Genomic DNA, 26,410 nt, shown 5'->3' with positions numbered 1-26,410 from the left:
TGTTCTTGCAGCCCAAGATCAGAATATGTTTGAAGAAGCTGTACTAACCGTCTTGTTATCTCATCTGTATTGATGCATCATGAATATGAAAAACGTGTTTTTACATTTAGATTCAAATCAGATTTCTAGCTTTCTGTCATGTGTAAGTATAACAACGTTAGGGCACTAGTTATTCAGTTCATTTTAAATTTAAACTGGGTGTTTTTGGGAGTTTTTCCAGGCTTAGAAAAAAAAGGAAAAAACTGAAGTCGAGGAACAAAAAAGACATGAGGTTGGCCACCTAAGATTTTAACTGTTAAGGGAAAGCCCACAAGGATGCCCGTCGTGGTGATTCATATTCATGTCGTTACTTATGCAAGTGAGATCAGTGAAGTGGCTGCTTGTGTAACATTGTGGCCATCGTTGCTTCCACACTCAAGAAGCATTAAAGGACCATACTGGTGTTTATTTACACACGTTGTATCCCATTTACAACATCACATCATGCTATAATTTAGATTTTTTTTTTCTACCAGGTGACCCCATTAGGGCTCCACAAAAGGCAGGAATTGCAGAAACTTTAAGTAGATAATCAAAGAAAGGCAAATAAATGTTAACTGTGTTAGTTAACATTTATTTGCCTTTCTTTGTTGTCATAATTATTTACGATTACATTACAGTTATAAGTACAGATCATTTTGAAAAATCAACAGGGAGTGTGTTAGTGGGCAGCTTTGAAATCTGAGGTTTTAGAGTCGGTTGCCGAGCAGCATTAATGTTCTTTCACATCTGAGCCTTAAAGGGTTAGGGTTAGGTTACTCTGAGTTGATTAATAATTTGTTTCTGATGTGTTTTTTTTCTCAAAAGTTACATCTTCCTCACTGAAAATTTCACAATTTCTGCACATACTGTACATCATTCTGCACCGTGAAGGTCATCCATCTGAAATATCAATATGTGTGGAGGACTGTTGCAGCGGCCTCAAATAGTGGATGTTCAGCTTTTGTCTTCCAAGGCGTTCCTCACAAGTTTTGAAATATTAAGCAATTACAAAATATGTTTCTGTAATGAGGGAAAATGAGGGAAACTAAAGATCTCTGTTTAACAGGGAAAGCCATTCTGTGAAAAGAAACTTTGGGCATTCTTTGGATAATGGTTGGCAATAATTTGACATACATGTACTTTGTAATAAAAGGGTCATGTCCCCTCAATGTCTTACATCTCTCTCTCTCTGTCCACCAGGTAGCTGAGGGGGGGGTCTCTGAGGAAGATGCTGGGTTCAGAGCGTGGTGTTGTCGAAGAATGGCTCTCAGAATTCAAGGTAACCTAAATCATGACTCATGTTGACAAAATGTTCTCCCGGAGGTTATCTTTGGGAGGCCCTTTTGTCCAGAGAAACCAAACACTGTGGATGTATGAACTATGATGAAAGAGTGTTGAGTGTGCAGGTGAAGACTGAACTTTGGTCCAGTTCAAGATGAACACCTAAACTGTCCCTTTTTTTTAGTCTTCTTCCAACAAACTCACTTGTGACGCTGCAGTGATTTAACCCCTGAAACATATCTCACATTCATAGTAATAAACTCTCCATCATGCCTTTGCTGAAACTTGTTTTTGCTTGCATGCATGTAATGTACATAAAGGTTTTACATGTGAAGCACATCTTCAAAAACTCTTCCTCACAGAGCTTCAGTAGGATTAAACAGAACTATTCCTCATATTCAACTAGTTGATGAAACTGACTCAAAACAGTAATGTAGACTCACAGTAAAATAGACTGCTATGACTCATGGTGTGAGCGGTACAAACCAGGCACACTGTGTTCTGTCTTCAAAATGACCATACTGAGGCTGTACTCAGAGGGTATCTCTGCCTTCTGTCATTTGCAGACACACAATCTTGACCATTTGAAGAATTTCACTCCAGGATATTTTGAGCCTGTCATCACTGTGATGTTCAGTGCCTTCAGAGAGTTATTTTATGATTTTTATTTTTTTCATGAGTGCACCCATTTCGACTTAACCTGAATTTGTATACACCCACACAATCCTGAGAAGAGGTCTAATTAGGCAACATAAGTGACAACACCTGTGTGTGTGGACTATTGGTGTGTAGGGGCTTTAAATTGTCAAGCTGCAGTCAGACCAAAATTTACTTGTGATGTGGCAAAAAGCAGGAGGAGACAGGAAATATTGTGGGTTGGGTTGTCAGCATAAACTGTGGGAGCTAGCATGATTAGCAGACTAATAGCAGCAGTTACCAAAGTTATTAAATTCTAATATATTACTGTCATTAACCCCTCTTTCTGGCCTCACCCTCACTGCAGACAAGCTGCATCGCCCCTTCTCCACTGTTTGGATTATTTCGCCCTGCCGTTATAAAAACAAGAATATATACCAACAATATTTCCTGAATGAGAGCTTAGTGCCACCCTCTCTCTCAAACCGGCTGGACATCAGAGCGGCTTGTGATTGAAATAAAAATGTAAAAATAACCAGATTAACTCCACTAGCTACTGAGGTTTTTTAATATTTATAAAAACAATGACTATTTGGAGGGAAGTGGTGGAAAATGACAGTCCTTTTGCGTTTATCTTGTGAAGAAATGTAGTGATTGTACGCCATCGCTCAGCAAACCTTTCTTTCTCCTTACTCCAGTCCCTACCAGAAACCCACATCCCCAGCTACGCAGGCAGCCTTCATCTAAAGAAGTCCCTGGTGCCAGCAATCTACAGAGTCATCCAGGATCCCAACAATGAGGTGATACACAGAGGGCATACACACACACACACACACACACACACAGTCTCCCAAGTAGGGCTGTTTTTAGCTCAAGGTAATGTGTTGCTTGTGACTAGCATGATGCCGTCTCTCAGTTGGCAGTGAGCAAGAGAGTGACACACAGCCTTGTCTGCGGGTTACATCTGCACACAATAACACAAGCCAACTGTGCTCTGGGAGAGTGTGATGGACGGGGACAGTGGCAGTGCCAGCTACATCACCTGTGCGATAGCACACATTATTCCCTATACACACACACACCATGCGGCCCAGTCTGACAGACTAGAACATCTGCTGCCCACACTGGGAAAGCTACACGCATAGTCAAAGACACAAATATTCATACTTTATATACAAAGACAACAGCTATGTTCGAAATCGCACACTAATGCACACTAACATACAGCCTACTACATATTCATTCCAAGTATATAACCTACTACTAAATAATCCTACTAATTGCATGATTAAGTATGCTGTCACCAACAGACTGCAACACACTGAAGGATACTCCAGGAAGACATTCATGTGACTGCATCTTATGTTACTGCATCACATTAGTGACGGCCGGCAGCAGCTACTCACATCTCTGAACATGTGGAAGCAAATTTCCAAAAAGGCGTTATTTGGACAAACTAATCTCATATTGGGAATTCAAAAGGTTATAATTTCACCTGAATACAAATATTCAAACTTACTGAAGTGACATATTAACAGCGTTTAGCTTAGCTGAAAATCTCTGTCATTGTGCAGTGTGATGTGAGATGCAATATTGTGGGTCGGTTTATGTCCAATAAGCTAATGCTGAATGCACAGAAATACTTGCTAATCTAATATACATCCAGGTCTTTTGTCATATAAACAAAATCTGACGTCATACTTTGTAAGAGTAGTACATTAGTATGCGATTCGGAACACAGCCTTTGTCAAAATGTACTGCAACATGAGCACCTCGTGTGTTTCCTATACTAGCATGGCATACCTCAGTATTTTCTCTTTTAAAGGACTTAATGTCACAATCTTTGAGCAAAGGCCTGAGGCACTCAATGGGAGTGTGTGTGTGTGTGTGTGTGTGTGTGTGTGTGTGTGTGTGTGTGTGTGTGTGTGTGTGTGTGTGTGTGTGTGTGTGTGTGTGTGTGTGTGTGTGTGTGTGTGTGTGTGTGTGTGTGTGTGTGTGTGTGTGTGTGTGTGTGTGTGTGTGTGAGGTTTCAAAGTGGGCTTGACTGTTGCGTGTTAGGGTTTTTTTTTTGCTGCCTTGCCAAGTTCATTAATGAGTTGTGGCTTATTTCAGGGTCAGCCACAGTACAACACAGACACACACACACACAGTGCTGTTTGGGCATTCAATTTGCTGACCCCTGGACAGTATAAACACATCGTCTCAGCTGGCTCCCCTGAGACCTCATCTGACCAGACTTTCATTGTAGTGATTTATCTCCTCTGCTCCTACACACCTCACACAATTGACCAGCAGCTACACTGTCCCTCCATCTGTCCGTCCCACTAGGTTGCGGCTGGGATGACTTTCATTCATGTTTTTTAAATAAGAGCAGATAAGCTGAGATCCTGTCTCAATGTGTTGCTGAAAACATTTTATCAGGTGTTATTATATCTTCTCCTCATCTCATTCATAAAGAAAAAGATAATTTCACTTCCATAACCAATTTAGATTCTAGCCTTATTAGACTGATCTATCGGCTGTACTCTGTATACTTGCTGGACCTTAGACTTGTACTGATTTGCATGTCCTTATGTTCCTTCCCACCAATCCAGCTGTTGGAGCCTGTGTGCCACCAGCTGTTTGAGTTGTATCGGAGCTCTGAAGACCGCCTGCGACGTTTCACCCTGCAGTTCCTGCCTGAACTGGTGTGGGTATATCTGCGCATCACGGCCAGCAGGGATCGCCAGAGCAATGGCTGCATCGAGGCCCTCCTCCTGGGCATCTATAACCTGGTGGGTGTCAACCCTCCGAGCCGTGGTGGTAGTGAAAGAGGAGGCAAAGTCGTGACTCTTATGTAGCTTTGGCGCTGTAATTTCCAATTCCCAATTGAAAAGTATCCATTATGATGCAAAGTAGAGGACTGTAGTGTGTCCTCCACTCTGGTCCTAATGGTCCTTCAAATGGATTTGTGCTACAGCTGGGGGTCACAGTGGGTATTTCTCAGGTGAAGTGGCTTTTTGAGAATCCTGCAGCTTGAGGGCTGCTGCTGCTGTGTAACTGACTCTGACAGCAGATCACAGTGTTTTTATTACTCTCATTATGGCCATCATTGCCCAGCAGAGATTATCTACAATTGAGCTTAATTTTTCATGCACATGATCTAACAATAACCAGGATGGAGTGTATGTTTATTAAATGCTGTCAGTTTACACAGAAGGCCTTGTTTTGTCTCCAACTCTCAACTCAACTCATTTCACTTATATATTATTAATTACTGTAGGTATATATGGAGAAACATAGAAAGATAAGATATGTTTAGAGTGAAGGCAGCAGCCCTCCTAGAAACATCTCAGATGAAATGTGTTTTTTTAACCATTGGTTAAGCTATGAGTTAGCTATGAACGTGTCTTTGTTTGTTGTTAATATTGGAGCGACCAAAGTGTGGATATGCAAAGTATTGGTAATCTTTTATAACGTAAGACAGGTGGAGCATTAGTTAGGTTTGTTGACATGAAAGACAATCTGTAGGGAAAACCCCCAGTCAATGCATAGATCCAGGATAGATGGCATCACCAGGAAACACCCTCTGGGAAATGGGCTAAGAGTTGGAGATATCAATAGAAAGAGCTCTATGTCAAGGTATATCCATGCATAATTTATTCATCTGTGTCCGCCATACCGTTCTACATACATACACTCACAGACACACACACTGTATACATATTGCACAATGATACCTCTCTTTCCTTTTGTCCTTGACGTTTGAGCTCTGATAAACAGCTTTGCTCTCAGCAGTCCCATCAGATATACAGAGATATACTACCAACTGGTGAAGGGCAGGACAAGAGAGGTCCAACAGTATGCTGAACATCAGGGAGAATACGAGATAAAAGGGGTAAAGCCGTTTGGTGCCATGTTCCAAAACCTAGATTATAAATGCTTGGACTGATGGGTAAACTAATGTCTCTTTGTTTTCTTTGAAGAGGCCCCACTCATCTAGACACTCTAATTCCAGTGGACATTCATCACTCCAGTTGGAGGAGCCCTCTCAGGGGACAAAAACCCAAATACATTTAAAACGCAGTAATTCATATTTTATGATGTAGCAAAAGCTCTCCCCACCTTCCACATCCGCCATAATATATACAGATAAAACTGAGCATACACCGTTATTTCCTTGTCCGTCAGTCTGTAATGCCTGCTCCACTCGCATATATTAGAAACAATTGCTTTGATAACGCTTTCACAGCTCTTGAATCCTCCTCAGCTGTGTGTAATTGGTTTAAGGCGCAAAGTAGGAATCACAAACGCTTACTGCCGAATGAGAAATGCTCAGCGCTGCGTCTTTGTGAATGCACTTGATTATCATTTCGACTGTGATTGTGTCTGGTGGAGATAATCAGGCATGTCTTTTAGAAATAGCATCATTTTACGGGACTATTCATCTTTGTTTTGTTTTTTACTTATTTACTGGCAGGGGTGTTTAATATGTCAGAGTCAATAGCAGACATTTACTGACTGTCAATATGAATGAGCATTGCACTTCAGACTGTTAAGAAACAATGTGACATTCCCTCAGTGACATGGCTTTTCTGTGTCTGTCCACCTTTTGTTTGGTTTTGCAGGAGATCGTGGACAAAGATGGCAACAGCAAGCTCCTCTCCTTCACAATCCCGTCCCTGTCCAAACCATCGATATATCATGAGGTGGGACTCATCTCTGTTCTGTGTGTCTGTTATGTGACTAATCCTGTCTGTTTTCTTTCACTTCCTGTTTCACTCCCTTTTTCTTTGCCTCCTTCCCTCTGGCAGTTGGGTTGGGAGAGAGACTTATTAAAGTGGCCATTTGGAGGATGGTACCACCTCAGAGTCATTAACCTCAACCTCAGGGTGTATCCGTATATAACATTTCTCTAATTACAAGGCCAATGTAGGAAATATATCCTTTGCAGTTTGCAATTATACTCCGCTTTTTCTGCTTGTGTTGTTTAAAAAATGTTTTTGAAAGGGTTGACTCTTTTTTTCTCTTTAATTCTCAGAAAGTCAGTTTAGTTTTTAGTCTCTTGTCATGCTGGATTTGCGCTACCATCATACCTGACTGCTAAAAGACTGCATAGTATTGACTATTGTGTTGAGCTTGAATTCATTAGCAAGATGTTAAACATGCTGACCAAGGACAATTTACCTACTTTTTTTTTTCTTTCTACCCAAAACTAAGAGAGTACAGTGTATTTTCATACAGAATGACAGCCCTCTCTCTCTCTGTGTGTGTGTGTGTGTGTGTGTGTGTGTGTGTGTGTGTGTGTGTGTGTGTGTGTGTGTGTGTGTGTGTGTGTGTGTGTGTGTGTGTGTGTGTGTGTGTGTGTGTGTGTGTGTGTGTGTGTGTGTGTGTGTGTGTGTGTGTGTGTGGCGTGTTCTGAAGGCGATTTATCGCTGTAATTACAAGCTTGAGAGGCTCTTCCCTCCATGCTGAGAGAACGAAGAAAGCATGGAGGAGAGAACAGAGAGGAATGGAGGGGTGCGCATGAATCACAACAAGCCACCTCGGCTGTAGTACAGCTCAGCACATCACGTGGCATTATCCCCAGGCTTCCAGCATTAGCATACACTCCAGTCTCTCTTTTTGAATTAATCCATCCTCCCCTCTGTCTTCTCGGCTCTGAGTCATTACTCAGACTATTTGGGACAGAATATCAATTCAATTTAGGGGTGACTTTTGCTCTGCACACCATCAGAGTGAAGTTGCTTTGTTGATGTAATCTCACTTGCACATATATTTAAATTCTACCTGTGCCTCTTCCTCTTTCTGTTGGACTCAGAGACGAAAGAAAACGTCCTTATTATTATGAACCGAATGTGCACACGTACAGTACACTCTATGTGCCTGTTGCCAGTACTGCACAAAACGGGAGGTTTAAAAATATAAAGCAGAAGGTGCTGGTGAACTATAAAAGTTAAGAGTTGCACCAGCTTACTTGGTGAGATAACACCAGATCAGCTTAGTTAGCAGATAAAGTCCTGAACAAAAGCAACATATATGTTTAATGTTTAAACTCACACCTGGGGTGTTTTTATTCAAATGTTAAAATAAAATGTAAAAGTGTATTTTCCACTGTCAGTATAGGTGTACAGACAGAAACATAAGTTACATAGTTAAAATTCAGAAGATTTAGACGATATATGGAACACTGCAAAAGATTTGACCAGCAGAAGATGTTTCGTTTGTGTGGTGATTTCCCCAAATTTTAGAAACTGACGTATAAGGCCAGAAAGAAGTCGGTTACAGTAATCCTGTCAAATGCGAGTTTGGCAGAGATCCAGCAATAATATCAATCCACTCTAATAAAATGTGAACGCTAATCACCTGAGTACAGCAGAGGCACCACTTTGCCAATCGACAACTTGACAGGCCGAGCAGCTTGTTTGCAGTTCATCTTTAGGCCTGCCACAGCTGCCACTTTATCTTTTCTCTGTGCAAGGCTGCTGTTTTTATGAGCTTTTTCAAGCATTTTTGTCTATGACTTAGTTAATTGTCTTACTGAACATCATAATTATGTGTGTTTTTATTTGATTGTGTCAATTTGTTTAACATCTGTTTTTAATTGTGCTCTACAGTACAAATAAATGATTTTACAAGCTTTTTAGAAGCACAAGCAGCTACATTACTTGAAGTCAACATAATGGGCAAGTGTTGGATTAACTGTGTTTTTCCTTGTTTAGCCTTCTACCCTGGGGTCCATGGCACTGACAGAGGGGGCTCTGTGTCAACATGATCTGATCAGAGTGGTGTACAGCGGCCTCCATCCTCAGCGAGAGACCTTCACCGCTCAGAACAGGTGCAGCTGATTTGAGACCCAGTACAGACGTCACAAAAGAGATTAAATTGCAGCAGTTATAAAACATTGTCCTGTCTAATGTACTGAATGAACGTTAAAGAGGAGAAACCGTAGATGCTTTTTGATACAGAGAAGCACTATAGCCCTGAATCCAATTTCTGCTCTCTGGATTTCATTATTCTTTCTTATTTATTCTTCTACAAAAAAAGTTTATTTTCCCCTTGCATCCTACCCTTCCCTGTAAGATGATAAAAACCTTTTTAAGACGATCAGACCATAACCCTCAACCATCATTCAACCTCCTCTGCCCAGACTCAGCAGGCCTGAAAGCTTTTTTGGCTCTCACATATTCTCTGTTGCTGTGGATGAATGATAATCTCGGTATAGTAATGAAGCGAGCTGGAATCCTGCCAGAAAACGGTTCTCTAAAGCACTGAAATGAGTTGCACTTTGTACATGTATTTATTTTCAGCGACACATGCGCAGAGACAGTCAAACATCAGAACTATCAGTGCAGATAATGTATGGGCAGAACAAATTGTGTTTTACAGACCAGTGTGGCCCTTGGCTATGAGAAATATGGAGGGTCATAAATATACTCAGTGGATCTCAGCATGGCCAGGATTCTCACTTATCTGGAAATCCATTTGTGTGGCTCAAATAGTGTTTGTCTGAAGAAAGCCCAAAACCCAGTTTAGATTCAATAATTATTTTTTAACACATGTTCTTACTGTTTTTCTACATTATATCCATATGTATATCTACAGCAGGTGGATTTTTGAAAGCTCTTTGTGTAATCTTCTGCCTTTTTAAACTTAAGTGCAAATGATATATGAGCTAGTAATTATCACATTAAAACAGAAATGGTACCTTCATGTCTAAAAAAAAAAAACAACCCAAAGAAATGCACAATTTTGTCTGTCAGCAATTACTGATGATTTAATCAGTAATTACATCATCCATATTTAATAGGTTAAATATATCAGACATATTCTTTATTTGTTTTTATTATATTATTAGTTTTTACATATATTTTTGTGGATGTTAAATGCCTTTTTTTTTAGAGAATATTCCAGCATCTCCAAGTCTTGAAATGTCTTTAATCCAGTTCCCTCAAAAAGGCTGAAATGATACTCAAAAGTCTTATTTCCTTTTCAAAGGTCTTGAATGTTTTTTCTGGCCTGCCGTAGACAGTAACAGTAGTTATTTTCTATGTGATTGTGGGCTGTTAGACATTCTTCACCTATAAACTAAAAGTGGGATTTTTTCCTCAGTGGATTGTGCTCCAGTTAGACCGGTATTAAACACTGTCACTACTTCTAGCTACAGTAACAGGAAGGTCATCAACTCATAATAGACAAATGTTAAATTTAGCAAGTTTATCAGTTTGTTTTTTATTTTGCAGTTGGTTAATCCAGACATCACTTTTCTGCCACTTGTACAGTTGAGAAGTACTGACAAAATATGACATAAATTCATGTAGTTGTAGGCCTTATTGTCCCTACAAGTTATCATCCTCGACTGCTGTGACCTTTTAAAAAGGTATTAAATTGCATTATATGTTGTGTTTAAAGGTTTTCAAAAGTCATACATTTAATGTGGCAAGCATTGCAGTAAACTGTGGAGAGACAGGATATGAGGGGACTGACAACCAGCAGAGTATAAGACCAGTTTAGTGTAGTCTCAAGTGTGCACATACTGTCATGGTGTGTGTCGTGAGTGTAAGGCTGGTTACTGCAGTACATGAAGCAGTGCATCTACATACAGTACAGTAGCTCACAATAAACAAAGCTGCTTAGGCAAGCAGTTTGCTGAGCAGACCATTTAACAGTTCATAGAGTTAATAAATTGCTTGAGCAGCTCTAGGTAGTCGTTTTCAGTAAAGGTGTCACAAAGAAATAATTAGCATATTTAACTAACGGACAATGTCGAGGTGTAATTGGAATCAGTAAGATTCAAATGTGCCAAAAATGTTCCTGCAATACATATCATTCTTAGTATTTTGGTATATTGACATACTGTATAACTTCATTGAGGGCTCTGTATTACTGTGCTTGTTTCTGACTTGACTCTGGTCATTGTGGTTGCAGGTTCGAGGTGCTGTGTTTCCTCATGCTCTGCTACAACTCTGCTGTGGTCTACATGCCCCTCTCCTCCTATCAGTCAGTCTGCAGAATGAGCTCACGGTGAGAAAAACGATTTCTTTCATGCACAGTTTTGTCCTTTCTGTGCCAATTTTGCAACCCCCCTCCCCTATTCTACCTAAGATTAAATCACCTCTGCCTTATGGTCATGTACTGACCTCAATAATAAAAGTCATTTTTCCAGCGGGATTTCATAAGTATGGTTACATTAGAGCCCTGGTGGTCTCTGATCATCCAGTTGAAAGCACCGCTGTTGGATAACCGTCTGAGTACGTCTGTCTTGGAAATACAGAGATGCCCTGCAGTTAGGAGAAAGGATCAATGTGGAATTCACAATTTGAAGGTCTGCCGCCGCCGCCGCCCCGGCGATTGTTCCACCGCAGCGTGCAGACCATTCAGGATATGAAGACTTCCCTACTGTGAGCGAGCAGACAGACAACGCCTGAAGCCAGGCTCAGTCTAGACAGACGGCAAACTGTGACTGTGAAGATTGCAAAGCGCAAAAACAATGCTCGCTCTTTGAGTTTAGCCTTGCGGTGTAGACCTTGAACCCCATGTCGTCTAATCTCGCCTGATCTCTATGAGTGTAAAGTAGTTAAAATGTTGTCATTGCTTCCTGTTTGACGTGTGTGTGTGTGTGTGTGTGTGTGTGTGTGTGTGTGTGTGTGTGTGTGTGTGTGTGTGTGTGTGTGTGTGTGTGTGTGTCCCCTCCTCAGGTTGTGTGTATGTGGCTTCCCCCGGCAGCAGCAGAAGCTTTGGAGGGAGCCGTGCAACCGCGTGCTGCTGGACCCCGAGTTTATGGTGCAGATGCTGACTGCTGTTTATCATGCCATGTATGTATCATCAGGTGTCTGTCATGCAATTTCTGACCCTCCCTCATGTTGTCACTATTGAAATCAATGAAAAACACCTGTGAGTGAGGATACTGAGTGAAAGATAACAGGCAATTGAGAGGAAGATGACCTCACATTCACAGATATCATCATGAAATTCCTTCATGAGCTAGTTGACACAGTATTTCTCATTTTTGTTGCTCTGCCTCCGTGGGACGTCACTAATGAGGGCAGTCTAGTTCACTGGGATCTACTGCAGAAAATCTCCTAACGGCATATGCTACCAAGGACAGAAGCTCCACACTGTACAGGCTGATTACATCAGCAGTGCATTGTGGGAGCAGGTGATTTCATCCCTTATGAGGACAGTCGTTGCAAAGCTGATTACAGCTCCTCGATGATAGCTCATCCCCAGAGATGGATCCCCTGATACGCTAGTGGCTAGAATCACTGTTTAGGATGATGCACCAAGGAGAGTGGGAGAGAATGAGTACGCACTCTGCTTCATCGCCCCCAAGAGGGTGCACAGCAGCAATCAGTAGATTGGAGCATTCTGTGCCGCTGGGGAAAAAAAACTGACTTTTTTTTAATTTTATTTTATTTTTTTATAAATAATCCCCACAATAAGTCACCTCAATGCCAGCCTGAGCTTTCACATTCACCCTTGGCCCAAGCAGACACACATGAAGGGGCAGATGAATATGAATCTACAGCTCCACACATGAAGAGGGACCTTGGCACTCGACGAGGGCACTCTGAGATTTAGGTTAATATGTCCCCTAATGCTTCAGCACCATAATGCCACATGAAGAGAGAGAGGGAGAGACGTGCAGGGAGAGGAGGACCGATCTGATATAAAGATGCATGCTCAGTTTTGTGGGGTTTTTCTTTCTTCTTCTTCTTTATCTTGTCAGGGTTTAAAATGTATTCTGGTACATTTTTTTTTTTAATTTGCTACAGTCCTCACAACATCAGAGAGTCCATTTTCACCTGCCCATTCAGCCCGTTCTTTTTATCTTGAGTCTAAAGGGAGACCCACACCTTTGTCCCTTGCGGTGTGATTGTTGCATGTGCAGGGCCGGATCAAAGAGAATTCAGCTACACAGTCCTTTTTTAACATTTTGTTAAATTATGTGCACACTTTATTTTTTTTATTTATTGGTGTGGTTCCTTTCATCCTTTTTTACTGAATCTGGACATGTGGCATCATCATCATCATCTGCAAAGCTTAGTTAAGAGCCACGTGATAAACCAAGCATCTACTGATAGCAGTACTCACTCGTTTTTTCTCCTGTCAGTGTTTTTATAAGTCTTCTTCTGCCCTGTCTCACTTGCATTCCACATCTTGGTTCAAAACAATTACAGTAATTTAAAAGCTGTTTAAAACATGATCTCAGGAGAAAGTAACAACTGGCAGCTGTCAGAACTTCAGTAAGATTTTAAAAAGTGACATATTTGTACATGTTTTAATTTTATTTTTTACTTTACAATTATCATGATATTGTTTTATGGTCATATCACCCTGCTGTATCATACTGTGTCTTGAACATATCAATCCACTGTCATTTATGAGTTTGCATTATTTTAAAGTAATTAGTGTTCATGGGAGATGACTTACTTTGTATACTATATCAACATACTGTCTAAATTAATTTAATTATTACCAAATTGGTAATATGTTTATTTGTTGGGAAAAGTAAAACTGACAGGCCACATGACCTCTAACTACGAGCTATATATAGTTTTTCCCATATGTTATAAAAGTGATATTTCTTTGTTTTTGTATGCCTTTAACAGTATACCTGAAGTCATTCATGTAAATTTCTACATCTGAGTAGGATGTGTGCCCAACATCTCCTTCCCTCACTTTCTGTAGCCACACGCATTACTAAATAACTGAAAATAGTTCATTGGATGTGGCTCAGACATCAAGGCATCTCGTCAGACACTCCTGTTTACTCAAATAAGCTCACAACATGACGTAGTTAAATGCTTGTGTGTGTGTGTTCTTTTTGTTTTGTGATGTGCGTGTAGATACAATGGAGAGTGGGAGATGGGGCGGGAAGCTCTGGAGGACATTCTGTACAGAGCCCAGCTTGAACTTTACTCCCAGCCTCTTCTGGTAAGATCAAAAGCATTGTGTGTATGAACTTTAACACAAATAGATCACTTCAACCTGTTTGTTACCGTGGAGGCCTAGTCAAATGAAAACATTAGTAAAATCATCCACAATCAGTGATCATTCACAAATCACTACATACTGTCCACAATCTTTTAAAATCAGCCTTCACGGCCATGTCGGATTTCAGATCTTGTGCTACATTCCTGCTTTAGTCATTTACCTGCATAAAGATGTGCATCTGTGCATGTTTCAACCTCAGCTGGCGAACGCCATGAAGAACTCGCTGCCAGACAGTGCCCCCGATGAGCCGCAGGGGCGCAAGGTGCTCCAGGTGGAGGTGACACCTACCATTAGCCGCATCTCCATCTCAGCCATCACCACCGCCTCCATACGACGCCACCGCTGGAAGAGAGAGGGTAAGGGTGCAGCCCCGGGAACAAGAGGAGAGCACACAGGAAAAGGCCGCAGTGCAGGAGAGATCTGAGTAGATATGACAGAAGCACAGTAGATTCATTACAATCCTTTTTTTGGTCATTCTTATTATACATTTAGCAACTGAAGGTAGGTTGGATGAGAAAGTTATGCAAGGAAGGGGACCGGTGTTCTGCTATGATTTTAGCTTTAAACTTATGAGCTGTTACTTCTTCTTTTTTCTTTTTTTTATCTGTGAAAGGCAACAAGAGGGAACTTTTTGGTGAGAGAATTACTTTTCTAATGTTTGCCCTTAACAGTGAGAAGGAAATCTGTTTTCTGTCCAAATCGTGTTTCATGTCAGTTACTGTATGTAATTGTCTTCATATAGTCTCACGCTCACTGCTCCTTATTGCTGTTTCTTTGCTCGTCTTGTCTATTAAGTTTGTGCTGTGGTTTGTATCACCAGTTAAAATGTTGCCATGAAACTTTGTGGTTGCCCAGTTTAAGAAAAACTCACAACAAAATGGTGCCTGTAGATTCTACTGCCTCCATTTTTACCCAGTAGATGGGCGATTAATGGGGCGGGTCATTTTTAAAATGCCATTGCAATCCTCTTCTCCTGTATTTTGTGATCTACAAATCAATTTGCAGACAACTGTTAGGCCTGCTGTGCCCATGATGAGGCCCGAGTCAGTTGAGGCTTGCTGGCACTAAAGAAACACGTTTCCCCGTCTGTGTTGTTGACTCCCAGATTGTTTTGACTTCTCAACCGAAGCAGAGTTGAGCATCATCATCAATCCTCCTAGCCTCGCCCAACAACAACAACACCACCACCACCACACTACCTGGGACTCAACAGCCAAAGAGGAGAGAGGAGGGCGGCCTCACAGCCACAGCAGCAGCAGCAGCAGCATCATTCCCCCCGTCACACTTGAGGGTAGGGGACAGGGGCGGACACTCAGAGCAGAGAGGGTCTCAGGAGGAGGTGCCACTAAGATCTGTATCCTCCCAACCTTCCTCCTCCCCCTCCTCTTCCTCCTCTTACCCCTCCTCAACTTGAGGGGGTTCCCTCTGCCGTTCGCATTTTGGCTGCGTCTTCACTTCCCCAGAGTATACTAACTCATCCAGTCTGTAAGACCCTCAGCCAACAACCACTCTACTATCAGACCACTGCTGTCGTCACAACCAAAAGTGGAAGAGTCGCCTATTCTGGGTTTGAAGGAAGTCTGGCTAGTGGCCATTTTGCATGGGCCTTTCATCATGTCATATCCTCTCTCTTTCCTCATCTACTCCAGCGTACTTTAGACTGCTGCCCTTGTCACTCACTGAGCATGATCAGTGCCCAGCCTTCAGCTTGACCTCTGAGGAAGCCGGCTTTCTCAATTCTTCATAGCTAGTAATTGATTTTATTGATTTTATTTTTTCTGTAACTATAACAGGAAAAATACATCAGTTTTACTAAACTGGCAAAGCACCTGACATCTTGTTCCTGTGTAGCCCCTCACCATGGCGTTTTTTGGGTCACTCAGGCCAGCAGCACCCATCTGCTGCCAGCATTCTGCTGGGAGAAGCCTTCCATTTTGTTTTTCAGTTCAGAAGTTTTACTGATGTTTACTGCTAATTTTGCGTTCTGCCATGATACATTTTTTTCCTCAGCTCAGTGAGTGGGAACGAGCCCTTCATCATGCATGCGCACGCTACCGCAAGCTTCTGAAATTACTGCCAAAACATGAAACTCTGAAATCTAACATTTCAAATGAAAAGGCCAAGTGAACAGACATAACCAAAAAAACAAATGAATAAATCCAATACTTTGCACAGCAGAGGTGATTCCATTGCCAGGACCTATGATACGGCCCATTTTGTCTTGTTGAATGTGTCTTCATTTCCATATGCTGTTGCTACACATTTTGAAATCTTGAAGCATCATTCAGATCCTTTGTCATAACTGAAATTCAGCTCATTCCCTGGCAAACAGTCACTGTTTGTCAATGAGTGCCATCCCCTTCTCTTTGCACTATCTTTCACTGAACTCTGTTCTACTGTGGTTAAAGTTGTTTCAGTAGATAGAAATCTGCCACCCAGTTATGAGAGAAATGTTTCACATTTTAAAGAAGTCAGATCAGTCATTGATAGTGTTGAATCTCCTGATTTAGTTTGAGGCTGCAATGCAGTGACATGTTGCTTTTGCGTGTTTTGGCCTATTGACCATAATGTTTTTTAACTGGTTTGAAGCCACTAATTTCCATTTGTGAAGGACTGATCACAGCAAACATTTGATAGCTTAATTTAATTTTTTGTACAAAGCATACATCATTGTCAAGGATACTTGGAAAGTCTGTTCTGTGCTGGCACATTTATAATCCAAGAAATTATGAAAGTCACACCATATCCGTTTTACAGGGTCATTATTTAAGTACACAAGATTAATTGGCTCAAGCACATTTCAGGCTCCTCAGGCTGATATTCATGGCATACTGAAATGACTGAAAATCAATGGCAATCATTTTAACATATCACTCAGTCAAAATGCTAAAACATGCAAAGCAGTTGCTTTATCCTTTAACTCCAGCCATGTTTGTTAAGCTTAGACTTCAGAACTTCCAGTTCTTCATTTGTGATTGGGACGGCTCACACACTGGCCCTTTTTTGCCTTTTGGGCTGTCGGCTCTAACTGGAGTGCTATTGATCTGACGAGGTGTACGGACTCGCCTCATTGCTCTGTAAAGATTGGCAGGCTCAACTTGACCGGCTAACCATGTGACCACTGGGCCAATTCTGCAGGAGAAATGAGGGATGGGGCGAGCATGTGTCTTCTCCTTATGTTATGTGCATGTCAGTCCAGACCTTTTTTTTCTGCTCAGTTCCTCCATTTTTTTCTGGTGCTGCCTGTTGTTCCCTGTTGTCTAATTTTGCTTGTCCCAATGGTGCATGACGGAGACAGACGGCTGGTCCTCTCTCTCTTCTTTTAACAGGCTTTAACTTGCATATGTCAATAACAATCTTCTTTTTTCTAACTCAATATATCATCTTTTTTTTCAGATTTCAAAGAATGAGGTCATTAATGGATTATAAAACATTTTATATTGTTTAGATTCATTCATGTCAATATTGTGCCTGTTGTTTACCAATTATTCACTAGAATGTATTTAATACACAATATATTGAATATAATATTTTTGCTAAATAAGATCTCCTCTCCAATCAGGCCGGTTATTGAACTCAGACTTTCCTACATAAACAGTTATTCAGATTGTAGTCAATCTGAGTTACGTCAGATGATTCAGAGCTCAAGGTTGTTGTGTACTGTATTGAATTGTACCACTGTTTGGTGCATAATGAGCGAGCTAATGAAGCTGCATGCTCTGTTGAGTGTTAGTGTTGGCCAAGTAGAAGGCAACTAATTTACTCTACTAATTTATTCCGCATTATTTATAAATGCCACAACATTATTATTATTATTATTATTATTGTTATTATCATCTTCAGTGCTCTGATTAATCTGTTTGTCGCAGGACTGTTGACATTACTGTTAACATGAACCAGCAGCTAAGATTCTGCCTTTTCTGCAGATGTCAGTGTCCGTCTAGATTATTAATGTTGGTACTTTTACCATTTATAGTTATTGGCTTACAGTATGCTGGAAGATGTTTGCAACCGCCTGACCAGATTTTATGTGTAAAAACAATACATTTGTAGCATTAGGTTTTTAAGCACCCTTCACATTGAGATAATGTTTAAATGTGTGAACAGTCACCTCAGTTGTTGTATGATATTTGCTCACTTTCTGTTTGTCTATCATGCTTTATTTTTGTGTATGTGTTTGTGCGTGCTCAATGTTTAGATGCTGATGGTATGAGCGGCGGGGAGGATTCCTTCAACGTGAATGACCCAGACGAGGGTTTCTCCTCCGGGGCATCAAACAGCAGCCAGCCCAGTGGCACAAAGACAGGTGGCAGCGTGGGTCAGAGGGGAGGCAGCCTAAACAGCAGCAGCAGCAGCATCAAGAAAGCCATCACAGCCCGACTGTCTCGGGATAAGGAGAGGGAGAAGGAACGGGAGCGAGAGAGGGAGCGAGAGAGGGAGAGAGAAAGGGAGAGGGAGAGGGGGAGAGAGGCGGAAAAACAGGCCGAGTTGTCGGCAGATCACCAGGCTGTTGTGAGGAGGCATCACCAGAGGCAGCAGTCACCTCCAGCCAGCATCAACTTGGATGCCATCCAGCTGAGTCCCATAAAGAAGCACCTGAGTTTCCCTGTTGGGCCCATGCTGGTACGGACTGGCAGCACCTCCTCCAGCAAGTCCTTTGACTGCATGAGTTTCAACCTGAACGGAGGCGGGGAGGACCGGGAGGAGGGGCCAGGTGGCTCAGACAAAGAAGGGGTGCTTCCAGCAGGTGGCTCCCACCGCCACTCCACCATTAGCCTGAAGGAGGAGCACCTCATCAGGCCAGAGGATGCCCAGGACATCCTGTCCCCTGGAGCTCCTCTCTCCAAGCAGTCCCGCTCCCCCAGCTTCAACATGCAGATCATATCACAGGTTTAACGTGCAGTGCAGGGCATAGTACACACACACACAATACGTATTCATAACACACATCCTCATGCAGTCTTCTTCTCTGGAACTCTTTACAGCCCTACAGCAACAACTTCTCGCTACCTGTGTGTGTGTGTGTGTGTGTGTGTGTGTGTGTGTGTGTGTGTGTGTGTGTGTGTGTGTGTGTGTGTGTGTGTGTGTGTGTGTGTGTATGTGTATGTGTATGTGTATGTGTATGTGTATGTGTGTGTGTGTGTGTGTGTGTGTGTGTAATTGCAAGCACACATCCTCAGATCTCAAAGAGTTGTGTCTCCACCCCGTTTAACATCCATTCAAACTTTTATCTCAACCTGTATTTGTTGCCGGCTGTTACTGAGAATGCAACAGGTGAAAAGTTGTAAAACACTACTGCTCACTGCTGTAATTACAGTTGAGTATAAAAGAGTTAAGCATGTCACTGCATCCTCCCTTCTGACCAAGCTGAGCATTCCACACACAGACTGGCCTCAAAAGGTGGAAACGTCAAGAGAGATCTTGTAAGGATGCCACGCTAGCTGTAAGGGGTATATGACATTTCAGAATTTTTGTGTTCCTGACTGAATCAGTCAAAAATGAATCAGCAATAACACTTACCGTTGCTCATGTGGAGTAGAGTGGGGATTATTTCTCTTTCTCCTCATTCCTTCCCTTTCATTCCCGGGCTCACGTGCAATCGTTCTTGCTGATTATCTTCCTTTTTAATTGCTGTTTTTAATCAGGCATAAATGGTTTTATGGATAACATTTCTTTTAAAAAACATTTTTTAAATCACAATCCAAAGAAGGTAGCAAGTTATCTCTTCACTTTTTGACAATGGTTTTGCAGAAATCAGTCAGACCCAAGAGATTACTGCGATTTCAGACCATGACATTTATTTTATTATGTTGTAATCACATTTGATCTGTAAAGTCAAACTTTTAAGATTGTTGTAAAACCAAACTGGAATGTGGGAAGGGGTTGTCTTGCCCCAATCTTTTAACTGGACAAATCTGAAGAAATCACAACTGCGCAGCTGCAAAAAGATATAATTCGTCTTGTGACTTGAATTAAGGTCTAAAGCAGAATCATCGTAAAAACTGCATTAAAACATTGTAGATAGTGCAGGTTTGTGTCTAAAGCTAAAGGCAGTTAGATTGTTATTAGATGGTTCAAACCATTTAATGGCTCCTCCCATCTGAAAGCACTTGTTGGTGTGTTTGTCAGTCTGTGTTGAGGCTGTGGCTCATTTGAGGTGTTGTTTCTGAACTGGTGAATTACTGCCCTCTGGAGGCACGTACAAGTCCCTGCGTTCCAGAAGCCACCGTGAAGGCTGCCTCGTGTTTTGTGCTCTGATTGGATGCTCATGAAACATTTTGTTCTACCTCATTGTGTGTTCACCTGCCACTCAGACACCTGTCTCCCAATCAGATGCGGGATTCAAAGACCCCCATTAGGTTTGAAACTGGAGGGTTTGAACAGTTAGGGGGGATTATATAGTGTAGACCAGAATGGTTTCACACTGCAACTGTAATGATGAATAACACTGACATCTGTGTGTGTTCATGTGAGGAGTTGTGACTGAATATCTCGGCCTTGCATTTCAGTTCAATCACATCATGAACAAAATCTAGCTGCAAACCAGGAACACGACCGTTTTCGTCTTCAGGTTAATTTTATTTTGTATATCAAACAACCAAGTTGGAATTAATCAGATAATTTTAATTCCCTATAAATGTCCTGCTTATCTTTTTTTATGTAATGATTTTTGAAGTGCAATTTTTTTTTTCTTTTTATCCTCATGTGCATGGAGTTGGATCTCTTCTGCTGTTAAATGCCTGCATCTGCACACAGTGCTAGCTAGCCTTCTGTAGTGCTCCCTGCCCAGGCTGAGTGATTTGAACATGATGTGCTTGTCTGCATGTTTAGTGCCCTGCAAAGCACTGCTGTTTCAGATGCGTGAAACAGCCAAGCGAGCCAAACCCCAGTCTTGTCCTTGTCTTTGCCAGATGTGCCAATACACATCCTCTCCTTAAGGAAATTATTTGTTTTTGCTTGGGTGTCTTAAGTTTAAAAAGAAGTTTGCCTATTTTTCTTTTTACTAGTCTTATTTGTTAGTTAAGGGACTTAAAGGGATGTTTGGACCTGTGGCTCAACGTGCCCTTAGATGCAGCTTCACCTTCTTCTTTTTTTTTGCTATGAATCCCTCTTTAATCCTATCAAGGCGTGTGCAACAAACACGCTGTAGTTTCACAATCATTATTAAGCTTTGCTGTTCACATGTAAAAGCAGTATATTATGCGTCTGTGTAGATGTCAGCTGTTGTATTGCATTTCCATGTCTTGCTCATGTGCGTGTTTTAAAAACGAGGATGAATGATTAATGTATATTTAAAAAAAGTCAGTTCAGTCTGCAGTGAAAACCCACCAACACACACACTCACTCATGCTCCTACTGTGCTGGAATCCGTCACAACTGCTGCTCCCGGTCCCGAGTGTGCGTTTTAGCTTTAAACATTTCAGGCTCTCCGGCCTCACATGCTCCTCCTCTGCTGGACTGTACTGTAGAAGAAGCAAGAGAGAGGAGCGTGGCTACAGTTCACACTCTCACCTGGTCTGTCTGCCGTCATCCCTGTGCTGTTTGGCTCACAACGAGCCGTGTTCCCCATTTGCTGTATTTTGCTGTGAGTTGAGTGGCACCTTTTTGCTGTTTTAAAACTGGTGACGTGTTCATGTCATTAATTATGAGTGCCCCCTGACCAAGATTACCAGCAGCCATGTTGGTACTGTATGTTGACTTAGAGTAACGGATAGACAAATATTCCTCAGTGTCTGGTGTTATTTGCATGTGATCAGGGCGGGAAATGAACACCAGCTGGCACATGTGAAAACTATTTGGCTGTGGCTGGTGATTTTAGCTACCATCAATTTTGGCCGATTTATGAACCTACAAATGTTCACAAAGGTCCAGTTACATTTCAAAAGAAAAAATCTACTGCAGATGGTTAAATTTGTACTTGGTTAGCCACTGTGGCTGGTGGACAAAATTCATTTCCGGCCCTGCATGTGATAACTGTGGGCTTAGTTTTCATACAGTATAATGCACTTTAATCCATCCACCTCTCTCCTCAAGATAGTTATTGAAATGATATATATAGATGTGCAGATGTGTATACACTCAATGCAGGGTTTTAGTCTCTTTTAAAGAATTACTTCTATGTGATGTCACATCCAACACAATGCTATTTTTGTTAAGTCTAAGGGTACAGCTATTTATTATTTTTTTCTTTTCAAAGCCAAAAAGTTGCGGGGGTCTGGAAGGTCTCAGGAGTTTATCAAAAAGCCACATTTTAAAAATGGCAGCACCAAAATTTCTGTTCTTGAGGTCAGAATTGATTCTATGCAACATTTTTTCCCCTTTTTTCTCTTTTTTTTTCTTTCCTTTTTGTAAGTATACAGGCTTTCATTAATCCTTGTCGGGTGGGATGGGGCAAATGCATTTAAGCTGATTCCTTAGTCCTCAACAGTGTCCCCATTTGATGAATCTGTTTATACACTCTGTTGTGGTGCTACAGAGCAAAGGACTTCATGTGGGTGAATTAAGAGGACTATCCCTGTTGTGCATTTGTCATCTGACTGCCCCTCACAGGGAGAAAGCCACACCTGGACTGTTGGTGCATGTCGAGCCCTTCTGTCAGTTTGCTGCTCTGTGGCTCAAAGAGATTGGTGTATGAAATACAGATTATCAATGATGAATCTAGTCTTGATGCTTCAGGGGAAGCTGCTGGAGATGTGATAACACTGTACTATTGATGTTGTATAAATGGAGAGAAAGACTTATTTTAAATCTTGTAAATAAAAAATGTACAAAAGTGAAAGCAAGATAAATATAAAAAACTGAAGACATGTCTGAGATGTAGAGAGAAATTAATCTGTATATTGTTGAATAAATATTGTGACGTTAAGGGAACTGAGTGTCTCGTCTGCTTTGTATGTGGAAGTGGTTCCTTGTGAGACTTTTTTTTTTTTTTCTTTTTTAATGGGAACAGGCATATACAATGTATAAACCGACAATACACTGACCAATACACAAACAGACAGAAGACAAACACACAAAACACTACAACAACAACAACAACAAAAAGGATGTGAGACTTAGTTGCTCATCATTACAAAATAGTACTCTGTTTCTTTTGCTATACACATTCATAAAGCCATTCCTCGGTGCTGTTCCTAGCAGCTGATGATTCAACAATGTTAAAGTCCCCCTCCACTCAAAAAATGTGTTTTGCTTAATGTTACTTCACTTGGATGTTTAAGCTTCAAAGTGCACAAAAATGTATGTGCAGTGTGATACTAAAAGGTAAAAATTCTCTGTGCTCCTCTTAAATCTGAATTCAACACATAGACATACCAGCAGGATTTCTGACATCACGACTATTTTTAAGCCAATCGTGGTCTAAAATGCATCTTTCACAAATGTGACATGTACAGTAGATTTGAAGTCTCTTAGACATCATGTGTCCAGCAGGGAACATTTGAAGTGAGTAGGTGTAATTTTTAAGAATTTTAAACTCATTAATTTTTTTTTGGAAAAATATATCAAACAAATTACTCAAATCAGAGCATCTTAAACTATGTCTGGAAGGGGTCTTAAAGGTTTATCTTACAAGATGTTATATGTTTTAATCAGATATATTTTCTATTGAACAGCTTTCAACACATTTGTCACCATTTGAGCTGTAATCTATGGTGGTTTGCTGACATCTAGTGGTGGTAAAAACAATCAGTATTCAGCAGGTAAATTGATTGTTCCTGAACATGACAGTATTATTACTTCCTAACTTCCCACCCAATATATGTTTCTAGAGTGATTCACTAGTTCATCAGCAATCTATTAATTGTGCTCTAGCAGAGAAAGTAGAAAAAAGCTGAAAAGTCCTATTTGAGTAATTTCTCTGATTACAGAGGCTGGACCTGATATTTGACTTTCCTCTCCTTTGTGCCAGTTGACATCCCATGAACAAAAACTTCTCTTACCTCCACAGCACTTGGTGAACCCCAGCCCCTGACCCCTTTAACTAGTTACTCATACTCCAACATTTACTGTGAAGCTAGCAGGGAGTTGACTTGGAGTCAAACATAACAGTTGTTAAAACACCGACAGAGTTGTTTTTCTCATGAGGGACATAGCTTTACCAAGGACCAGTATAACAAAGAGGACACTATTCTTATACGTTTAAAGCCAATCCTAAACAAAAGTAGATGCACAAATCATTGTTTCACACCCATCAGCATCTCTTCTGAAAGTCTGCAATGTTTTTTATGTTTAATATAACAGGCAATAAGGCATATGGTTACATAGACTGTTTTGTCAGAAAAATCAACATGTCCTTAAACAATTAAAAACAGCGTATGTATGTATATGTGTATGTGTGTGCATGTGTGTATGTAGATATATACCCACTTATTTATCTTATTTATCATTATCATTATTATTGTTTTTATTATTTATTATCTACATGTGCCTTCTTGTTCTGTTGTTCCTTGTTTGTAAAATTAACAATGTGCAATAAATAGATGTTTTAAAAAAAAACTCAAAACAGCTAGTAATTGAATAGGCCATTTCTGACATTAACATTTTTTAACTTTTTTTCTTTTTTTCTCTCTTCTAAACAGTTTGTTTTCGCCATAGTTTTGAAGCCAACACTGTCAAAGTGCAGCAGAGGCTGATGGAATTATCGTGAATTTTGAAAATATATGGCCATAAATCAAAGTATTAGGGAAATTACAATTTTGACCAGATGATGGTGCTAGATGAAAAGTCTGGACATCAAAGTTATTTAAATTCATTTTCCATGAATGTGTGTACCAACTATCAAAGCAAAGCATTTAGTGGTTGACAAGATATTCAAATGAAGAACTAAAAAAGTTAACCTCCTGGTGGTACTTGAAGAAAAGTCAGAGGATACCAAAGTCATGAGTGTTCCTAATCTGGGAACCATAAATGTTTGTACAAAATGTTGTGCCAATCCATAAAGTAGATTTTAAGATGTATCAAAGTAAAGTGAAAACTTTTAAAAGTCAGAGGATAACCAAGGTTGTATCCTCTCGGAACCTTGACTATTTGTTGTACATTTCATGGCAATCCACTTCATAGTTGTCGAGATAATTCACTCTGAACCACAAATGTCAACCTCTCAGGGTCACTAGGGGTTCACCAAGTCAGTAGGATGCAACCTCTGAGGCCATGATTGTCACAAGATCGTTACAATATATTACACTTACAGATATTACAGTCCCTCAAGCCTCCATGCTTGAATGACAGAAAAGGAAACTCATAGTCACAAGCACATAATTGATGTAGAGGTGCTAAGCATTTGACTCATACATTGATAATGACATTCTTTCTTTATGAGAGAATGCTTATTAGAAATAGTCTTGCATCATGATGGGAGTGCTCCATGTTTAGTAATCACATACCAGTGATTGACAGTGTAATGGAGAATGTATTTTTATTCTAATGTATATTGTATTTACACATCATAAAGTACCCATACGCGGAAAGGCACTACAGGGAAAGTTCCTCTGCACCCTACTAATGGACACTGTGGGTTCTTAGAAACAGGAGGTTGTGATCAAGATACACAAGTGGGTGGTTGTCGACATTAGTAATGAACTAATGACTTTTCTGTGACAGCCACTGCTTTACATACTCATTATTGTGTAAAAAAAAAAAAAAAAAAAACAGACTCAGAGAGCATCTTTTGGCTTTTTGCTGTGGACACCACTTATCTCTGTATGACTGATTCTTGTCATTGTCCTTTATTACACAGATTTCCACTATAATAGATAGATAGATAGTATGGGAGAGGCTGTTATACAAAGGTCACCAGTTAATTGCTAAAATTAACAACCTGCTTCTGCAGTGTCTTGACCACAACTTCCTGTATTTAGGGTTTTTACACAAAACCCAAAACTGTTTACGGTGCAGAGGAACTTAGTTATAGTATCTTTTCCCGTATGCCAACATCAGAAAGAGAAGTGAAAGGTCAGGCAGTTTAGATAGATAGATAGATAGATAGATAGATAGATAGATAGATAGATAGATAGATAGATAGATAGATAGATAGATAGATAGATAGATAGATAGATAGATAGATAGATAGATAGATAGATAGATAGATAGATAGATAGATAGATAGATAGATAGATAGATAGATAGATAGATAGATAGATAGATAGATAGATAGATAGATAGATAGATAGATAGAGACGTGTTTGGGACAACTTGGAACAGAATGGATGAGACAACATATAATAATTTATAATTTATAATAATTAGCACACATGGAAATGATTAAACACTCAGGTAGTTTTAAAACAGTCTAACAGTTAACACATCAGCTGACAGAGTGTTCTGTGATCAGTAACAAGATCCCTCGTTGAATACACTGGAGGTGTCACCTGGCAACATGTGTTGTAACGCCTGGAGAAGAAACACTGCACTTCCTTCCATACACACTTTACCTTCTGAAAGTGTGTGTTGTTGAAGCTAGACGCTAGAAAACGACTTCATGTTGTTGTTGTCATTC

The 26,410-nt window shown here is 40.6% G+C and overlaps 1 protein-coding gene across 2 annotated transcripts in view; it reads left to right on the top strand.

Annotated features, from left to right (window-relative positions):
- The window catches only part of LOC133993105 (hyccin 2-like), a 42,102-nt gene extending 19,317 nt beyond the window's left edge, over positions 1-22,785 (top strand). The window contains exons 3-13 of one of the 2 annotated variants that reach the window (XM_062431964.1): positions 1,222-1,300; positions 2,637-2,738; positions 4,533-4,712; positions 6,546-6,626; positions 8,640-8,755; positions 10,846-10,941; positions 11,616-11,732; positions 13,767-13,854; positions 14,114-14,270; positions 15,020-15,205; positions 18,113-22,785. In XM_062431964.1, the coding sequence (XP_062287948.1) occupies positions 1,250-1,300; positions 2,637-2,738; positions 4,533-4,712; positions 6,546-6,626; positions 8,640-8,755; positions 10,846-10,941; positions 11,616-11,732; positions 13,767-13,854; positions 14,114-14,270; positions 15,020-15,205; positions 18,113-18,810 (1,872 nt within the window). In that variant the 5' untranslated portion in view covers positions 1,222-1,249 and the 3' untranslated portion in view covers positions 18,811-22,785. The remainder of the gene's footprint in view (positions 1-1,221; positions 1,301-2,636; positions 2,739-4,532; positions 4,713-6,545; positions 6,627-8,639; positions 8,756-10,845; positions 10,942-11,615; positions 11,733-13,766; positions 13,855-14,113; positions 14,271-15,019; positions 15,206-18,112) is intronic. The other variant, XM_062431965.1, reaches the window with a different exon arrangement.
- Positions 22,786-26,410: the final 3,625 nt, after the last annotated feature.

Source organism: Scomber scombrus, chromosome 13 (genome assembly GCF_963691925.1).
Source record: "Scomber scombrus chromosome 13, fScoSco1.1, whole genome shotgun sequence".
In the NCBI taxonomy this organism is placed as follows: Eukaryota; Metazoa; Chordata; class Actinopteri; order Scombriformes; family Scombridae; genus Scomber; species Scomber scombrus.
This window is presented reverse-complemented; position numbering and strand designations above follow the sequence as displayed.